The 19,712-nt window shown below is 41.2% G+C and overlaps 1 protein-coding gene across 1 annotated transcript; it reads right to left on the bottom strand.

Annotated features, from left to right (window-relative positions):
- Positions 1-1,010: 1,010 nt before the first annotated feature.
- Positions 1,011-19,266, bottom strand: LOC141112902 (vomeronasal type-2 receptor 26-like). Its single transcript, XM_073606006.1, has 4 exons — positions 19,173-19,266; positions 18,100-18,536; positions 4,942-5,065; positions 1,011-1,915 (listed from the first exon to the last, which is right to left on the bottom strand). The coding sequence occupies exons 1-4, from the start codon at positions 19,264-19,266 to the stop codon at positions 1,011-1,013; spliced, it is 1,560 nt and encodes a 519-aa protein (XP_073462107.1).
- Between the last annotated feature and the right edge of the window lie 446 nt (positions 19,267-19,712).

Raw genomic sequence — 19,712 nt, 5'->3', positions numbered from 1 at the left:
TACTGACAGACCCAAAATACCGGTACTTATTTGCTAGAAAAAGGCAATTTGTTTTTGACAAGTGGTCAGTGGCAGCCCGCACATTAGGGGTGCATGGGTGCCACCCCCCCATCCATGCACCTGGACCCTAATCTACATGCAGGGTGCCGGACGCATGGATTCCAATGGGAAGGGGGGTTTTGAAGCACGTGATTAGAGCCAGAGCCTCTAATAAGCTCCAAAAAAAGGGTGGGCTTGGGGCACAAAGCACTGAGCCCGAGCCCACCCAGTTTTGTGATGATAGCGAATTAATATTCACTATTGTCACACTGATCCTCCTCCCGGCCAATCAGGAAGAGAGCCCTGAGAGCCGTCACTTGATTGGCTGAAAGGACAGGTGATCCTATTGGACGCCTAGGAGGAGGAGGGAGGAGACACACGGCGGAAGCCACCATGATGCAGAGGAGGAGGGGATGCAATAGAAGCCGCCACCTACCGCCCGCTGCCTATCGCCCATAGGAGCGCAGCCCTCCGCAACCTAGATGGGGTAAGTGTGGGGCTGGATAACCACCTGACCGCAAGATCCCCCCCGGGGGTGCAGGTGATCTGACTGACAGTGGTTGTCTACCGCCTCCACCCCAAAAAAAACCCCAGCTGCCAATGCAAATGGTTTTAGCTAAAATGTGATTAGGGTAGGTGGAGGACCATCAGTAAAGCAGACATTCGATTCTCCTGGAAGCCCCACATTAAGTTTAATATGAAGGCACAACTCTTTAATATCACTGTAAAGCTGGGCTCACACTGCCGAACAGAGCGGCTCCCATCAGGGGTTTGATGCGTCCTTGTTCACAGCTTCAGATCCAATTTTTGGTTGAATTCGGACCTGAAACGGACCAGAAGACACACAGGAATCCTGTGCAATTCACACCGGAGCTGCTCCCTAGAGAGCCGGTCACAATCTCTTGACATGCGAATTGGATGCAGGGAAGCCCAAAACCAATTCGTAATAGTGTGAACTCAGCCTAAAAAAGTTATTTGCATCTGTTGTCAAGCAAAAGCTTCCTTGAATTTAAGTTGGGCTGACAAAGAATTTTGTAACATTTTGGAAAAAAGATACAAACTAGCAGTCCAGCATTTGAGGTCAGGATGGCAAAAATCTCCACAGCCACCATATATTTCCCTTTGGTGCTCAGATAGGCTGGGATCATGGCAATCCAGACACTGCAGAACACCAGCATGCTGAAGGTGATGTATTTGGCTTCATTAAAACTGTCCGGTAATGTCCTTGCTATAAACGCTGTAATAAAACTGAAGGCAGCCAGGATCCCCATATAACCCAGGACAGAGTAGAACCCGATAACTGACCCTTCATTACACTGAACGATGATCTTTGTTTGATATGATCTTTTGTCCAACTCCTGGAACGGGGGAGAGACCGACAACCATGCAATGCAGATTAAAACTTGCAATGATGAGCAGATGAAGACAACAGAATTGGGCAGCTTTACTCCAACCCATTTTTTCCACACACTGCCCGGTTTGGTGGCTTTGAAAGCAAGCCAAACCATCACAGTCTTGCCCAACACAGAGGAGACCGCTATGGTAAAAAGAAATCCAAAAGATGTTTGGCGTAGCCAGCAGGTTGTATCCATGGGATGACCCAGGAACAAGAACACACAGAGGAAACCCAACATGATGGAGACCAGGAGGACAAAGCTGAGGCTCTTGTTATTGGCTCTGACAATGGGGGTATCTCCATATGAAATAAATACAGTCATTGTCAAAAAAGTTAAAATGCAAAGGAATAAAGAAATAATCATGAAAAATAAAGATAGATTATCAGTATAAGACAAAAACTCTATCAGCTTGGGATCACATTCAGTTTTGTTCTCATTTGGCCATTCGTGGTCCAGACACCTCATGCAGTTGTCACTTCCTGAAAAATAAAACAATTGTGGAATTTTAGAACATGTTTGATTTTAGTTTTTAATTTACACAGAATAAAAAGTATTTTGGACAAAAACTATAGAAGTCCACATAATGTTTTCATATGGAAAAAGCCAACGTAATATATATTAACCAATTGGCCTCTGTAAGATTTACCACCCTTCATGACCAGGTCATTTTTTGCGATATGGCACTGTTTTATTTTAACTGATAGTTGCGCGGTCATGCAACGCTGCATCCAAATGAAATTTATGTCCTTTGTTTCCCACAAATAGATCTTTCTTTTGGTGGTATTTGATCACCTCTGCGTTTTCATTTTTTTCGCTATAAACAAAAAATACCGACAATTTTGACTAAAAAAAGAAAACAATTTGTTTTACTTTCTGCTTTAAAACATATCCAATTAAAAAAAATGTAAAAATATAATTTCTTCGTAAATTTAGGCCAATATGTATTCTGCTACATGTTTTTGATTAAAAAAAAAAAAAAATTCCCAATAAGCGTATAGTGATTGGTTTACGAAAACTTTGTATCATCTACAAACTACGGTATATATTTAGGGAATTTTTATTTATTTATTCTTTTTTATACTAGTAATGATCAGCGACATATATCTGGACTGTGAAATTGTGGTGAGCAATCGGACACTAACTGATACTTTTGACACTTTGCGGGAACCAGTAACACCAATACAGTGATCAGTGATAAAAAAATATGCACGGTCAGTGTACTAATGACACTGGCTGGGAAGGGGTTAAATATCTAGGACAATCATGGGGCTAGCTGTGTACCTAGCCAATGTTATTGTTTACTGTACTGGATCTCACAAAAGTGAGTACACCCCTCACACTTTTGTAAATATTTTATTCTATCTTTTTATGTGACAACACTGAAGAAATTACATTTTGCTACAATGTAAAGTAGTGAGTGTACAGCTTGTATAACAGTGTAAATTTGCTGTCCCCTCAAAATAATGCAACATAGCCATTAATGTCTAAACCACTGGCAACAAAAGTGAGTACACCCCTAAGTGAAAATGTCCAAACTGGGCCCAAAGTGTCACTATTTTGTGTGGCCATCATTATTTTCCAGCACTGCCCTAACCCTCTTGGACATGGAGGTCACCAGAGCTTCACAGGTTGCCACTGGAGTCCTCTTCCCCTCCTCCATGACGACATCACAGAGCTGGTGGATGTTAGAGACCTTACGCTCCTCCACCTTGCATTTGAGGATGTCCCACAGATGATCAATAGGGTTTAGGTCTGGAGACATGCTTGACCAGTCCATCACCTTTACCCTCAGCTTCTTTAGGAAGGTAGTGGTCATCTTGGAGGTGTGTTTTGGGTCGTTATCATGTTGGAATACTGCCCTGCGGCCCAGTCTCTGAACGGAGGGGATCATGCTCTGCTTCAGTAGGTCACAGTACATGTTGGCATTCATGGTTCCCTCAATGAACTGTAGCTCCCCAGTCCCGGCAGATCTCATGCAGCCCCAGACCATGACACTCTCACCACCATGCTTAACTGTAGGCAAGACACACTTGTCTTTGTACTCCTCACCTTGTTGCCGCCACACACACATTTGACACCATCTGAACCAAATAAGTTTATCTTGGTCTCATCAGACCATAGGACATGGTTCCAGTAATCCATGTACTTAGTCTGCTTGTCTTCAGCAAACTGTTTGCGGGCTTTCTAGTGCAGCATCTTTAGGAGAGGCTTCCTTCTGGGACGACAGCCATGCAGACCAATTTGATGCAGTGTGTGGTGTATGGTCTGAGCACTGACTGGCTGATTCCCCACCCCTTCAACCACTGCAGCAATGCTGGCAGCACTCATACATCTATTTCCCAAAGACAACCTCTGAAAAAGACGCTGAGCAGGTGCACTCAACTACTTTGGTCGACCATGGTGAGACCTGTTCTGAGAGGAACCTGTCCTGTTAAACCGCTGTAAGGTCTTGGCCACCATGCTACAGCTCAGTTTGAGGGTCTTGGCAATCTTCTTATAGCCTAGGCCATCTTTATGTAGAGCAACAAGTCTTTTTTTCAGATCCGCAGAGAGTTCTTGAGGTGCCATTTTGAACTTCCAGTGACCAGTATGAGAGAGTGAGAGCAATAACACCAAATTTAAAGTGGAGGGCCACCCTAAAATAAAAAATAGCATGAAAATTAAATAGTTATTAAAAAAAAACATTTGAAAAATAAAACTTTTTTAAACTTACCTGAACCCTTGTTGCTATGCAGTCTTCCTAATCTGCCTCTTCCTATTCCGCATCGTGTCCTGCTCCTCGGTGAGCAGCCTCGTTGCTTTCTGGGAACTGTGTGTGTTCCCAGAAAACCACGTGGCCATTCACAGAGTGCTGCACCGCTCGTGCGCGTGCAGTAGGAAACTGGCAGTGAAGCCGCAAGGCTCCACTGCCTGTTTCACTTAGTTAGGATAGCGGTGCCAGGACCCGAGAGCTGAGGGACAGGTCAGCCTCGGGCGGCCAACATTGCAGGCACCCAGGAAAGGTAAGTGTACTTGTTGAAAGTCAGCAGCTACAGTGTTTGTAGCTGCTGACTTTTAAAAAAAAATGTCCTGGCTGGAATCCAGCTTTAACACACCTGCTCCTCATTCACACCTGGTGGGACCTTGTAACACTAACGAGTCACAGGACACTGGGGAGGGAAAATGGCTAATTGGGCCCAATTTGGACATTTTCACTTAGGGGTGTACTCACTTTTGTTGCCAGCAGTTTAGACATTAATGGCTGTGTGTTGAGTTATTTTGAGGGGACAGCAAATTTACACTGTTATACAAGCTGTACACTCACTACTTTACATTGTAGCAAAGTGTCATTTCTTCAGTGTTGTCACATGAAAAGATACAATAAAATATTTACAAAAATGTGAGGGGTGCTATGGGTTTCCTTCCATTGCTTTTACCACCAACAGATAGAATAAAATATTTATAAAAAATGTGAGGGGTGCTATGAGTTTTCTTGCATTGCTTAGAAAGTAGTAGTAAAATCCACCTGTTTTATTGGACATCTCTCCTTCTGAGCACGGGACACAACCATGACAGCATTCATGTACATCTGAGCTCGGCACTTCTCTGTTTCCAGGTAAACAGTCCTCAGAACACTGCGATCTCGGGATCTAGACAAAGAGAATATTTTGTTAAACAACTTTCAGGAAATACTTTTAGCCACTTAAGGACCAAGCCTATTTTTCACACTTGTTGTTGACAAGTTAAAATCTTTTTTTTTGCTAGAAACTTACTTAGAACCCCCAAACATTATATATTTTTTTCAGACACCCTAGAGAATAAAATGGAGATTGTTGCAATACTTTATGTCACACCGTATTTGCGCAGCGGTCTTACAAACATAATTGTTTTGGAAAAAATACAAATTTTTGAATAAAAAAAAAGGCAACAGTAAAGTTAGCCCAATTTTTTTCTATATTGTGAAAGATAATGTTATGCCGAGTAAATTGATACCCAACATGTCAAGCTTCAAAATTGTGTCCAGAATGGTGACAAACTTTGGCACTTAAAAATCTCCATAGGCAACGTTTAAAAATTTCTACAGGTTACCAGTTTTGACTTACAGAGTAGGTCTAGGGCTAGAATTATTGCACTCACTGTAATGATCATGGCGATACTTCAGATGTGTGGTGTGACGAACCCCTGACCTCAATAGGACTATGTCCATTGTAAATGCTTCCTTTGCCCAAAACCAGCACTATCCAAGACCCTTTAGCCCACCCAGTCACCAGCTGCAACACAGTGTAGGGTGAAAAACATCAGACTCTTTATTCAAACACATTTAACAACAGTTATACAACTCAGGGACACTCCCCCCTCCCTTGGATTGAGGGCGGGGTAAACTGTCCAATAACAATAGACACACAGGTCAGATATATTCATACTTCTCAGGAATTCCCCCCACATAGACATCCATGCTATAATATACTTTTCTCCCAAGGCAGACAGACACAACAGAACAATGGGATACAACCACACCCAAAATGACTCCCGTCACATGTGGTTTGAACACCGTTTACATATGTGAATGCGACTTTCGTATGCGTTTGCTTCTGCGTGTGAGCACGGAGAGACAGCGGCACTTTTTTCTAATTTATTTTCCTTTTTATTTTCCCTATTTTTTATTTTTACACTTTCCTTTTAAAAAAAAAATTTGATCACTTCTATTCCTATTACAAGGAATGTAAACATCCCTTGTAATAGAACCTCAGATCTCACACTTAAAAACAATAAAAAAAAGAATTTTTTTTTTCAATTTAAAAAAATTGTCCCTTCAAAGCCGTTGGGTGGAAGTGTGTTAGGGCTGGGCTCAGCCCTTCCTTCTCTGAGCTGGCCGCTCAGCTGTCGGCTAATTGCCAACTCCCATCTCTCGCCACAGTTACCCAGCTGTTGTTGATTCTGCTTGTCAGTCCTGCCTACTTAAAGTCATCCAGCTCACTTGATCTCTGCCTTCGCCTTTGTCAACATCAGCTCACTTGATCTCTGCCTTCACCTTTGTCAACATCACCTCACTTGATCTCTGCCTTCACCTTTGTCAACATCACAGAGATTTTCTCCTGCGTTCCTGTTGAAGACTTGCTCGGCTGACGTCCCTTCTGGCTACTGATCCTGCTGGCTGTACTACTAAGTTTATCTCTGGCTCTCTGGCATTTGCTTGGCTGACTACCTGATCCAGTTACTGAACTCTGGCTTTTTTTGACCACACTTACTCTGTTTACCTTTTTATTATTATTATTAAACAAGTGTGATTTAACTATACTTCTGTCTCAGTCTGATTCATGGTTCCTGATAAAGTGATGTTTGATGTCGCTCCGGTCCTCCAAGTATATAGAGTTGAGTGGTGGCCATCATGCCCTCCCTCGACTTCCGGCCCATCAGGCAAAAACATTGGATCATCTCTGCCTCTTCCAATGGCTCTGGAAAGCTGCGGGGATGCCCAGGACACGGCGAGAGTGAGGGGCACCTTTCCCGCCGCCCATAAAAGTAATCTCCTGGTGAATCCGCTGGAGAGACCACTTTTATCTTATAGCGGACCACCTATCGTGAATAACAAGGTATATAATGTCAAAGTAGCGATGTATAGTGACTGTGGGTGGTCCGGAAGTGGTTTAACCACTTGCCGACTGCCCGCCATCGTTATACATCGGCTGTTTGAAAAGGGATATCATTGCTATGGCAGCAGATAGCTACCATAACCTCGGTATCCTCTTCTTAGGCGAGCGGTCATCTTTAAGATAAAAGTGGTCTCTGTGGTGGATTTGACGCAAGATCACTTTTATCGGTGGCGGGAGAGGCCCCCCTCACGCCACGCTCTGGTGCCCTCTGCTGTTTACCGTGCCCTCCGCCGCTTACCGGAGCTGTCAGTAGCAGTGGTGGCGATTGGATCCTTCTCGGTCTGTGGTATGTAGCTAACTGTTCGGCTCCATACCATTGCAGGGCGGAAGCGACGTCCAAACATCGCTTCCGCCCATAGCTCCTAAAGGAACATTTTTTTTTCAAACAACATTTTTATTTATTTATTTTTTAATTGTATTTTAGTGTAAATAGATCTGATAACTTTTTGACCCCAGATCTCACATTTAAGAGGTCCTGTCATGCTTTTTTCTTTTAAAAGGAATGTTTACATTCCTTGCAATAGGAATAAAAGTGATACAATTTTTTTTAAGTGTAAAAATAAAAAGTAAAATAAATAAGGAAAAAAAAAATATTTTTAACACGCTCCATCCCGCCGAGCTCACGCTCAGAAACGAACGCATACGTGAGCAGCGCCCGCATATGAAAATGGTGTTCAAACCACATATGTGAGGTATCATCGCGATTGTTAGAGCAAGAGCAATAATTATCACCCTAAACCTCCTCTGTAACTCAAAACATGCAACCTGTAGAATTATTTAAACATCGCCTATGGAGATTTTTAAGGGTAAAAGTTTGTCGCCATTCCACGAGCGGGCACAATTTTGAAGCATGACATGTTGGATATCAATTTACTTGGCATGATATTATCTTTCACAGTATAAAAAAATGGGCTAACTTTACTGTTGTCTTATTTTTTAATTAAAAAAAGTGTATTTTTTCTAAAAAAAAGTGCGATTGTAAGACCGCTGCGCAAATACAGTGTGACAGAAAGTTTTGCAAGAACCGCCATTTTATTCTCTAGGGTGTTAGAAAAAATATATATACTGTTTGGGGTTCGAAGTAATTTTCTAGCAAAAAAAAATATTTTAACTTGTAAACACCAAATCTCAAAATGAGGCTCGGTCCTTAAGTGGTTAAATAACAATATAATCCCTTTATTTAACAACTTTAGTACAAGCCTGTATATACCCCTTTATTACCAGGTCATCTTTTCGGGATAACTTAACTAAAAATTTCCATAGCCATGCCACATTGTGCCCAAATTAATTGTATATCATTTTTTTTTTAGGCAGAGAGAGCTTTCTTTTGGTTGTATTTAATAAATCCTTTACATAAAAATGAATCTTTATTACATTGAAATACAAATCCCTTAAATGGGACACAGAGGGCAAAAAATACCTGCGAAAAGCTTTAGTCATTCCATGCTTTTTGTAAATAATAAAAAAAATAGATTTTAGATATTTAAGGCTGCGTAGTAAAGGCCCAATCAACTTCTGTTCAGCATAACTGTAAAAACACATTTTCACCCTGTTGAGATACACTTTAATCTTTTTAATGTTAACGTCTGCAGCACATTGCTCCTTAATTTATGTGCACTGCCGAATAATTATGGTAATTCATTCTCCATTTTACTTCATTTGTTTGTTTTTTTTTTGACGGGGGGTTTAGGTCATTTGTTATGATTGAAATTCAAAAATTAGAAATTCAAAAATTCAAAAATGAATAACTAACTAATAACAACTGACTATTAAATTATAGGTATTGGAATTTCCTTTAAAATTTGGCTGTTAGGGAACGTAACAAATAAAAATGTATCCAAAGTTACGAATTATCCGAAATAACTAATGCCGCATCTAAACGAATGGAACATAATGAATTAATAATAATAAATAATAATGATAATAATAAAAAAAAATCTTATCCTTATTTTATATTATTAATTTGTTGTGTTCCATTTGTTTAGATGCGGCATTCCTTATTTCGGATAATTCGTAACTTTGAATAAATTTGTATTTGTTACGTTCACTAACAGCCAAATTTTAAATAAAATTGCAATACCTATAATTTAATAGTTAGTAATAGTTATTATTATTAGTTAGTTACTATTTTGAATTTTAGAGTTTTTGATTTTTTAAATTTTCGGTTATTTTTGGATTTTCATTTTTTGGAATTTTTGGAATGCCATGTTTGAGAAATAACTTGGCAACATGATAATTTTGTGGAAAAATGTCTTCATTTTCCAAACAATTGTGGAAAAAAATTGAAGCTTCAAAAAACTTGACATGCCTCCTACTAAATACCTTAGACTGCCTTCTTTCCAAACGGGGTAATTTGAGGGGTATTTATACTATCCTGACATTTTCGTGCCTCAAGAAAATGTTTTTTTTTTGTTTTGTTTTTTTGCTTAAATCAAATAAAAAATATAGTGGTGAATAAATACCACCAAAAGAAGTGTCTGTTTGAGTGAAAAAAAAAATTATATCAGTTTCATTTGGGTACAATGTAACATGACTGAGTAATTGTCATTCAAAGTGTGAGAGCACGGAAAGCTGAAAATTGGTCTGGGTGGGAAGGGGTAAAAGTGTCCAGCATTAAGGTGGTTAAAGTGGACCTGAACTCAGAAAGTGAAGATTTTGTATCTTTAACCACTTGCCGACCGCCCGCCGTCATTTGATAGTGGCAGATTGACTCCCCTGCGTGAATCGCCGTAGCTGTACGGCAGGCACTTTAAAGGGGAATAGGGGGCGTGCCCACCGAGGTACTGAGGAGCTGATGTGCGTGCCCAGATGCTGCGTTGTCCGCCAGGCAAACATGATCGCTCCTGACAGAACCAGAATGAGGATCTGTGTGTGTAAACACACAAATCCACGTTCTGACAGGGGAGAGAAGACAGATCGTGTGTTACTAGTATATAGGAACACCGATCAGTCTCCTCCCCCAGGCAGTCCCATCCCCCCACAGTTAGAACACACTGAGGGAACACAACCCCTTGATCGCCCCCCCTTCCCTACAGTAATCAGTGGCTATTTATAGCTCTGTGGTCCCAAAAAAGTGTCAAAAGTGTCCGATGTGTCCGCCACAATGTTGCAGTCCCTATAAAAATTGCAGATCGCCGCCATTACTAGTAAAAAAAAAAAAATAATAAAAATGCCACAAATCTATTCCCTATTTTGTAGATGCTATAACTTTTGAGAAAACCAATCAATATATGCTTATTGTGATTTTTTTTTATCAAAAATACGTATAAGATTACATATCAGCCTAAACTGAGGAAAAAATTTGTATTTTAAAAAAAATTGGGGGATATTTATTATAGCAAAAAGTAAAAAATATTCTTTTTTTCAAAATTGTCGCTCTTTTTTCTTTAAAGAGCAAAAAATAAAAACCGCAGAGGTGATCAAATACCTCCAAAAGAAAGCTCTATTTGTGGGGAAAAAAGGACATAAATTTTATTTGGGTACAGCGTTGCATGACCGCGCAATTGTCAAATAAAATGACGCAGTGCCGTATCGCAAAAATGGCCCCGTCAGGAAGGGGGTAAATCCTTCTGGGGCTGAAGTGGTTAAAAAGCATCTAGAAACTTTAATTGCACCTTCATAACACCCGCAAAAGGAGCCTTGTGTTTCCTGTTTTTTCTTTCTGCCTCTGACTGATGGTCTCACTAGATGATTCGTAGTGAGATTTGGTGATGTCACTACTGTGGTGATCACTGTTCTCCTTGCTAGAAAGAAAGCTGTACCTGAGGTGCAGTGCAGGGATCCCCCTGCTTCTTCTTTGTCTATTCTGTGGATCTTTTCTTCCTCCACATCTACTACTTCTTTCTATATATTTCCCAACATTCATCGAGGAGGTAACTCTGACATTATGAAGTAAAATGATGCTCCTCTACCAATATGGGCATCTTTACAGAGACCTGACAAAGCCGGGATAGGCCTATGATAGGGAAAACATCTTCAAGGAGACCACAGGCATCTTACACAATACAGGTCCTTCTCAATCTTACCTCTTTTGGGTCATTCTTCCATTTTATTAAACTTGCATTGATAAAAATGCTCTGCTCTCTGGAAATAGATTGCTCAAATAATCCAACATCATTAGCGAGAATAGTTTTGTTGACTAATAAATGGTTTTGGATAACATATTGTGTAACAAATTCACCATCTTCATTAAAGTATTGATGTGAAGTGTTTTCGGAAAAGTAGTATGAAGCTTGTATATATCGGTGCAACTTCTGCAGGAGGACAAAATTTGATTGAAACTATAATGCAGTTTAATGGACCCTTGTTGAGCCATGGACCTCGTGTTTCTGGAGGGCTGGACTTCTTCCATGAGGTCACTAACTATGCTGTTCATACCTCTAGTGCCCCCTTACAGTATGTATGAAGGTTGCCAAGCTACTCTAAAATCCACCCAACCTAACATTCCAATTTTTTGTGAACAGCAATAGATTTGGTAGAGTTCCTCATGATATTCTTCCACTGGACAATGTATACTATTTTAAGCAACCGATGATAGTCGCAGCTTCTGCCATTCAAATTGGCATAAGCTGCATATGCAATTGTTTGTGTTCCTTGTAAATGCAATATGACTCGCTGTCTCCTCTCGATTCTGTAGGCATTCATCATCAGTGTGTGCATCTGAAGCCCGGTCGGACTTTATCCCGGGATGCAGTGCAGCTGGCTACCCAGCATTCACTTCCTGATCACTTCACCTGCACAGTGTGAAGAAAGCGAGGTGCACTCGACAAGGTGCAGAAGATGCCAACTGACCGATGGCTACTGGGATATATGTGTCATCAATACCAAACGGGTGGGAGGATATGACTTACCTCGCTGCAGCAAGGTAATACGGAAGTGCAGTGCTTCAGGGTGTCTAAGGTATGTAAACATTACAAAAAAAATTCCCAAACATTGATGGCATAGCGGTAAGCCATGTCTGGGGCCAATAGGGTTTCAATATTGAGTTGGATGACCTTTAGCCACTATAACAGCAGCTTTAACTCTTCTGGGAAGTTTGTCCACAAGGTTTAGAAGTGTGTCTATGGGAATGTTTGATCATTCTTCAGAAGCGCATTTGTGAGGTCAGGCACTGATCTGGCTCGCAGTCTCCACTCCAATTCATCCCAAATGTATGCTACCGGGTTGAGGTCAGTACTCTGTGCAGGCCAGTCACATTCCTCCACCCCAAACTTGCTCATCCATGTCTTTATGGACCTTGCTTTGTACACTGGTGCGCAGTCATGTTGGAACAGGTAGGGACCATCCCGAAACTGTAACCACAAAGTTGGGAACATGAAATTGTCCAAAATGTCTTGGTATGCTGACACCTTAAGAGTTCACTTCCCTGGAACTAAGGGGCCAAGACCAACACCTGAAAAACAACCCCACACCATAACCCCCCTCCACCAAATGATTTGGGCCAGTGCACAAAGCAAGGTCCATAAAGACATGGATGAGCGAGTTTGGGGTTGAGGAACTTGACTGGCCTGCACAGAGTCCTGACCTCAACCTGATAGAACGCCTTTGGGATGAATTAGACTAGAGACTGCGATCCAGGCCTTCTTGTCCAACATCAGTGCCTGACCTCACAAATGCACTTCTAGAAGAATGGTCAAATATTTCCATAGACACACTCCTAAACCTTGTGGACAGCCTTCCCAGAAGAGCTGAAGCTGCTTTAGTTCCAAAGGGTGGGCCAACTCAATATTGAAGCCTATGGACAAAGACTGGGATGCCATTAAAGTTCATGTGCGTGTAAAAGCAGGTGTCCCAATACTTTTGGTGATATAGTGTATATATACTGTACAGCCTTTCAAAAAATCAGCAGTACAGTACCTTCAATCATACAGCCGGGTACTGTGCTGTAGGGGAAGGCAGAGAACACAGCACACGGGAAGACACTTCTTCCTCATTTGCTTTCACTTCGCAGTGTCTTCACTGTCTGACGGAGCTCCCAATGCCGATACATGATGGGGAGTTTTGTCTGACAGCCTCTCTCTGCCAGTTGCACGGCCCCCCAGAGCAGAGTCACGGTCGTCATTGTGACCCCTGCAACCCCTGTAGCTACACCACTGTGTAGCTGTGATTAGGAATACTGACTGGTGACAGTATGTTAAAAAAAAGTAAATAATTTTGTATTCAGTTATTTTAAAACCTTTTATTTAACATTTTTTCTTGTTTTTTTCCTTTTTTTTTACATACTCTCATCAGAGTAGTTCAGTGTCACCATAATAACACTGTACTACTCTGGGGAGGTGATCAAGCATTTTTTTTACACTTTGATTACTGTTACAATGGTGATCATAGTAACAGTAATATTTTCAACTGTTATGAATGGGTTACATTCATGACAGCTGTGATTACTAGGGATCTGTGATTGGCTGCAGCTAATCACATGGTACAGGGTGCTGTGATTGGCCCAGGTACAATATGATAGCTGTGGGCCAATCACAGCATCACTTTGCAGGAAACACAGCTGTTAAGAATGAAAGTTATGCACAATAGCTTTGTTGGCATTGTGATCAGCTGATCGCATAGTGATTCCGGGACTGGGATCCACAACCTGCTGTGTCCAGGGAAGTAGCATGCTGCATGCCCCTAACCCAGAAAAGGGCTGGTTCATGTACATGTATGTGATCCAGGCTGTCCATGTCAGCCGCCCGCCGTAAATGTACTGTGGGCTGCTGGTAAGGGGTTAATAAATAAATCACACAAAAAAATACAATTGCCCCTGATGTAAATCCAACATTAAACACATTGCCCAACAATGTAGATACATCATCCCTGATGACCTGACAGACAATAAATGATCCTCTGCTGTTGATACTCCAATCACAAATGACAGCTCCCTGGCCAGCTGCTGAATGTCAACCAACTGGCCAAGTGTCCAAGCATGGTCATGACCCTATTTGGTCAATGACATCACTCGGGATACCCTTCCAATTGATTGACATTCAGCGGCTGGCCTAGGAGCTGTCATATGCAACAAGAGAAGCGGAAGGATTATTGGTGGGTCATCAGGGTATCATTTGTGATCAATGTTGGGTCTACAAAGCTGGATGGTATAAATGGCGTTGAATTTACATTGAGGGATGATGCTTTTTGTTTTTGTTTTTTTAATTCGGGATTTTTCACATTTTCTCTGTGTTTATTTACCATTTTACTTTTTTTGTGAAGGATAAACAAGGGGTACTATGCACTCCTCACTCACATATGGGGTCCAAAAATTTTAAATTCCCTCTATCCTAAAGGGGCTTCCAGATTTTGATAAGTCTCCTCCGCAGAACCTCACATCTTTCTTGCCTTTTCTCCCAATAACATGGGGACTGGGTGCACTTCCAGGGGAAGGTACCCATGCAATGTTGATAGCATGCGATTCGGTATGGCTCAAGAGGGAGTGGAGGCTGCAAGCTCACTGCCCCTCCCTTCCCTGGACACTCAGGTAGCGTGCTAAAGTTGGTCTGGTATGACATTGTCAGGGGGGATATTGTGATCAATACCTGGAAGTGTTATACCTAGGCATGCGCAATTCATTTAGTTCCGAATCGAAATTATGAAAAAGTTTTTGTTATTTGAAAATTCAGATGTATCTGAATCTCCAAATTACAATAGTAACGAATTTAAATTAATCCAAAATAATTAAATGAAATTCAACCAAAATTCAAATTCAGATTGAATCCAATCTAAAAATGAATTTGAAATTGAATTTGAAAACAAGAATAGAATAAAATAGAATAGAAAATAAAGGAATAACATAGAAAAGAATAGAATACAGTAAAACAGAACATAATAGAGAAGAAAATATAACAAAATAATGCAATATACTAAAAAATAAAGGAATAAAATGTAAAAAGAATAGGATAGAAAAACAACAAAATAGAAAGAATATAACCGACTTCCAAAATTAGAATTTTTAATTGAATAAATTTGAATAGAAAAGACTAGATGTTCTGCACACATCTAGTTACACTTGCACATTACTTAACCACTTGCTGACCAGCCGCCGTCACTATACGGTGGCAGGTCGGCTCTCCTGCACGAATCGCCGTAGCTGTACGGCGGATTGCGCAGGCGCAGTTGTGGGCGGCACATGCTCGTGCTCGCTGCATGCTGCGGGAGCGTGCCCACCGGTCGGGCGGACTTGATGTCCGCTGGGGTCAGGGGACATGACAGGGGACATGTCAGAAATCTACTGTTCCCAATCATCGGGAACAGTCATCTCTGTCATGTCCCTGCCAGCCGATCCTCCCCTACAGTTAGAACACACCCAGGGAACAAATTTAACCCCTTGATTGCCCCCTAGTGTTAACTCCTTCCCTGCTAGTGTCATTTTTACACTGATAAGTGAATTTTTATGGCACTGATAATGTAATAATGGTCTCCAAAAAGTGTCATTTGGGGTCAGATTTGTCGCAGTCCCACTAAAACTCTCCGACCGCCGCCATTACCAGTAAACCAATAAAAAATAAATAAAAGTCCCTAAATCTATCCCATAGTTTGTAGACGCTAAAACTTGCGCAAACCAATCAATATACGCCTATTGCGATTTTTTTTACCAAAAATATGTAGAAGAATTATCGGCCTAAACTGATGAATGCATTTGTTTTTTTGTTTAAATTGTCGGTCTTTGTTTGTTTATAGCGCAAAAAATACAAACCACAGAGGTGATCAAATACCACCAAAAGAAAGCTCTATTTGAAGGAAAAAAAGGACATAAGTTTTGTTTGGGTACAACGTCGCACGACCGCGCAATTGTCAGTTAAAACAATGCAGTGCCGTATTGCGAAAAAATGGCCTGGTCATTAAGGGGGCAAATTCTTCTGGGCCTAGTTAACATGCATGGTTAAGGACATTACAATATATCAATAAATGAAATGTATTGCAGTTTACCAGTCCTTGGATGTGGTGGCTGCATTAGTTTTCATTTTCAACAATAACAAAAAAAACTTTTGATCTTGCCAGAAATGTGATGTCGTTGTCATTTCCCATGAAATGAGCTAGAAGCAAAAACAATATTTCTTATGTAAATGGCACTGACTTTCAAAATTGTAATTTTGAATTTAATAAATGTGAATGGATTAGAATAGAATGGAAAAGAACAGACTAGAATGGAATAGAAAAGAATAGAATAAGAAAATAGAATAGACTTCAATAGAATAGCATAGAATAATAGAAAGAATATAACCATCTTTCGAAATATGAATACTAGAATTAAAAAAAGAGAATAGAAAAACAATAAACTAGAATAGAATTGAATAAAAATAGAAAGAATATAACCACCTGCCAAAATTCAAATTTTTAATAGAATAAATTTGAATTTAAATAGACTAGATAAGAATAGAATATTAACCACTTGCCGCCCTCCATATAGCAAAATGACGGCGGCAAATTGGTTTCAATATCCTGACTGGGCGTCTTATGATGTCCTGCAGGATAACAGCCGCTGCGCACCCGTGGGGGCGAGCATAGTGGCGATCAGTAGTGCGGTGTGTCAGTCTGACACACCGCCACACCGATCTCGGTAAAGAGCCTCTGTCGGAGGCTCTTTACCATGACGTGTCCAATCACGGCTGATCACGATGTAAACAGGAAGAGCCATTGATCGCCTTTTCCTCACTTGCGTCTGACAGACGTGAGTAGAGGAGAGCCGATCGGCTGCTCTACTGACAGGGGGGTCTGTGCTGATTGTTTATCAGTGCAGCCCCCCTCAGATCCCACCCAGGACCACCATCATGCTGTCCAGGACCACCATCATGCCACCTAGGACCACCAGGATGGCCATCCACACTGGCCCACCTGGTATGCCCCCCCTAGACCACCAGGGAAATACAAATCTGTGCCAAGGCAGCTGCCAATCAATGTCCAGGCAGCTGCCAATCAGTGCCCACTCACAATGCCTACCACTTCTAGTGCCACCAGAGATGCCTATCAGCGCCGCATATCAATGCTGCGTATCAGTGCCCATCAGTGCCCATTAGTGCCACGTATCAATGCCCATCAGTGCCCAGCAGTGCTGCCTATCAGTGCCACCCATAAGTACCCATCTTTGCAGCCTTTCAGTGTCCATCAGTGTCACCTATCAGTACCCATTAGTGCCCACCAGTGCCACCCATGAGTGCCTATTAGTGCCACCTATCAATGCCCATCAGTGCCACCAATCAGTGCCACCCATCAGTGCCACCTACCAGTGCCCATCGTCAGTGCCCGTCAGTGCCCGCTCATTGGTGCCCCCTCATTGATGCCACCTTATCAGTGCCACCTTATCAGTGCCCATCAGTGAAGGAGAAAACATACTTATTTACAGAATTTTATAACAGAAACAAAAGCAAAACTTTTATTTTTTTCAAAATTTTTGGTCTTTTTTTATTTGTTTAGCAAAAAATGAAAATAGCAGAGGTGATCAAATACCATCAAAAGAAAGCTCTATTTGTGGGAAAAAATAATAAAAATTCTGTTTGGGTACAGTGTAGCATTACCCCGCAATTGTCATTTAAACAGCGACAGTGCAGAAAGCTGAAAATTGGCCTGGGCAGGAAGGGGGGTAACAAATAAATGAACCGAAAACAATTAAATAAATTTACCGAATTGCACATTACGTAACATGCATGGTTAAGGACATTATAATATATCAATAAATGAAATGTATTGCAGTTTACCAGTCCTTGGATGTGGTGGCTGCATTTGTTTTCATTTTCAGCAATAACAAAAAAAAAAACACCTGTTGATCTTGCCAGAAATGTGATGTTGTTGTCATTTCCCATGAACTGAGCTGGGAGCGAAACAATGTTATCTTTCTTATGTAAACTGCTAATCCCATCACTCCCAAAAAATGGGCAGACATGTTTCAAGTCCAGCCTGGCTGGCAAGCATGAATTCCTCCATAGATACAGTGGAGAACTTAGTGAAGCCACCCAGGGACAAGTAGTGTGGGTTATTTGCTGGGTTACAAAGATAAAATAAAAGGGAAAAAGTGATTCGGATATGCTTTATTCTATGTAGGCTGCACTCACCTGGTGATTAAAGTCAGATAAATGACTTCCAGATGTCTTCATGAATCCAAGCATATCATGTAGGGCGATGGCCATAGAGTAAACCGCGAGATACACTTGGTGGGCATTACCGCCATGGAAGAAGTGTTGGATATCAGTAATATGTTCTGTGCCATTGCACTCATGAAGTGACCTTTTATAAATATTTTCAAAGAGCAGATTTTTGCGTTTATCTACAGAAGAACAACCAAATTCAGTCATCGACAGATCTTCAAGTAATTTGTCGTCTGGCTTTTTATGAGGTTGGAATTCATCAACAAAATTCTGAAATTCTGCAATACTTGTGGACTTGGCCCCAAAGGACAAACTACAATTAAATATTTCTGGGTATTTACCAATGAGGACAATGTTTGCCACCCAGACAGGACTAAGGATGATCGTTCCGTCTTCTACATAACCTCTTATAAAATGTACAAAGTCAGTGTCAAAATCAAACAACGCCCCACAGATTACAATGACATTGACAGATCCTTTTTTAATAGAATGTGCTTGTTCATCTAAATTTCTAAGCAAGGATGCCCGGCCACAAAATTGTAATGTAAAAAAAATGCAAATTTTATAGAGATTCATGACTTCCCTCAAAACCATATACTCTTCTGTCCCGCTGTCATCATTAGATCTAATAATTCCTATCCAGGTCCACCCAAAGTACTTCAGCATTTGAGCCAAGTTAGAATAAATTACAAAATCATTTCGAAGCATCCGGAACAAGGTTGGGAAAACCCTCTTTTCTTTCAGTGATGGACTGGTTGCACCATAACTGATCTATAAAACATGAATTGACAATGCTACAAAGCTGCATGATATATAAAAACATGGTGGACCTGGCTGGCCAAAAATTACTTTCTGGTTTTCAGCAGAAGCCTTTTTGTAATCAGTGATCAGTTCTAATTAGGGATGAGCTTAGTGTTTGGTCTGAACGCTAATTCAGATGTTCACGCAAAAGCCAAACACTTAGGGTGTTCAGCGTGGATGGACGTTCAGTGGTTGCTAAGGAACCAGCAGCTGTTTGCACCCACTGTTTCCTTACCAACCACTGACATAACCCATTATTGTACAGTCCACGGCCAAGTAGGCAAATGGGCGGGTAATGGAGCGGGTGATATCATTACCTTTATATGGCCACATGGTTAAATTTGGGAAATTACTTTAACCTGGACAGTGAATGTGGGGATGGGGCCCTTGTCCTTATCAATAGAAAGACAAAGTGCTTTGCTGAGGGGTCCTACCTGGCAAAGCTCAATACACATGTTGAGGGCATGTGACTCTTGTCCCCACCATTCTTGGCCAGTCAGGCTGTATGCTCAGGTTAAGGGTCTGGAGTGGATTTTTAGAGGGACCTCATGCATTTTTTTTTTTTTTTTGCATGGACTTCACTTCAAAACCAAGGAATTCCTGAGGGACCTCACACCCTTTTCAAAATTGTATTTTGCATTTTTACCCCCTTCCTGCCCAGGACAATCTTCAGCTTTCAGCGCTATCGCGCTTTGAATGGCCATTGTGCGGTCATGGAACACTGTACCCAAACTGAATAAATGGTGGTGTTTGCGCTGTGTGAAAGAGAGTGTGTGGGA

The sequence above is a fragment of the Aquarana catesbeiana genome, linkage group LG11, assembly GCF_042186555.1.
Source record: "Aquarana catesbeiana isolate 2022-GZ linkage group LG11, ASM4218655v1, whole genome shotgun sequence".
Taxonomy (NCBI): domain Eukaryota; kingdom Metazoa; phylum Chordata; class Amphibia; order Anura; family Ranidae; genus Aquarana; species Aquarana catesbeiana.
The sequence above is the reverse complement of the archived record's forward strand: the minus strand, read 5'-3'. Positions and strand labels throughout refer to the sequence as shown.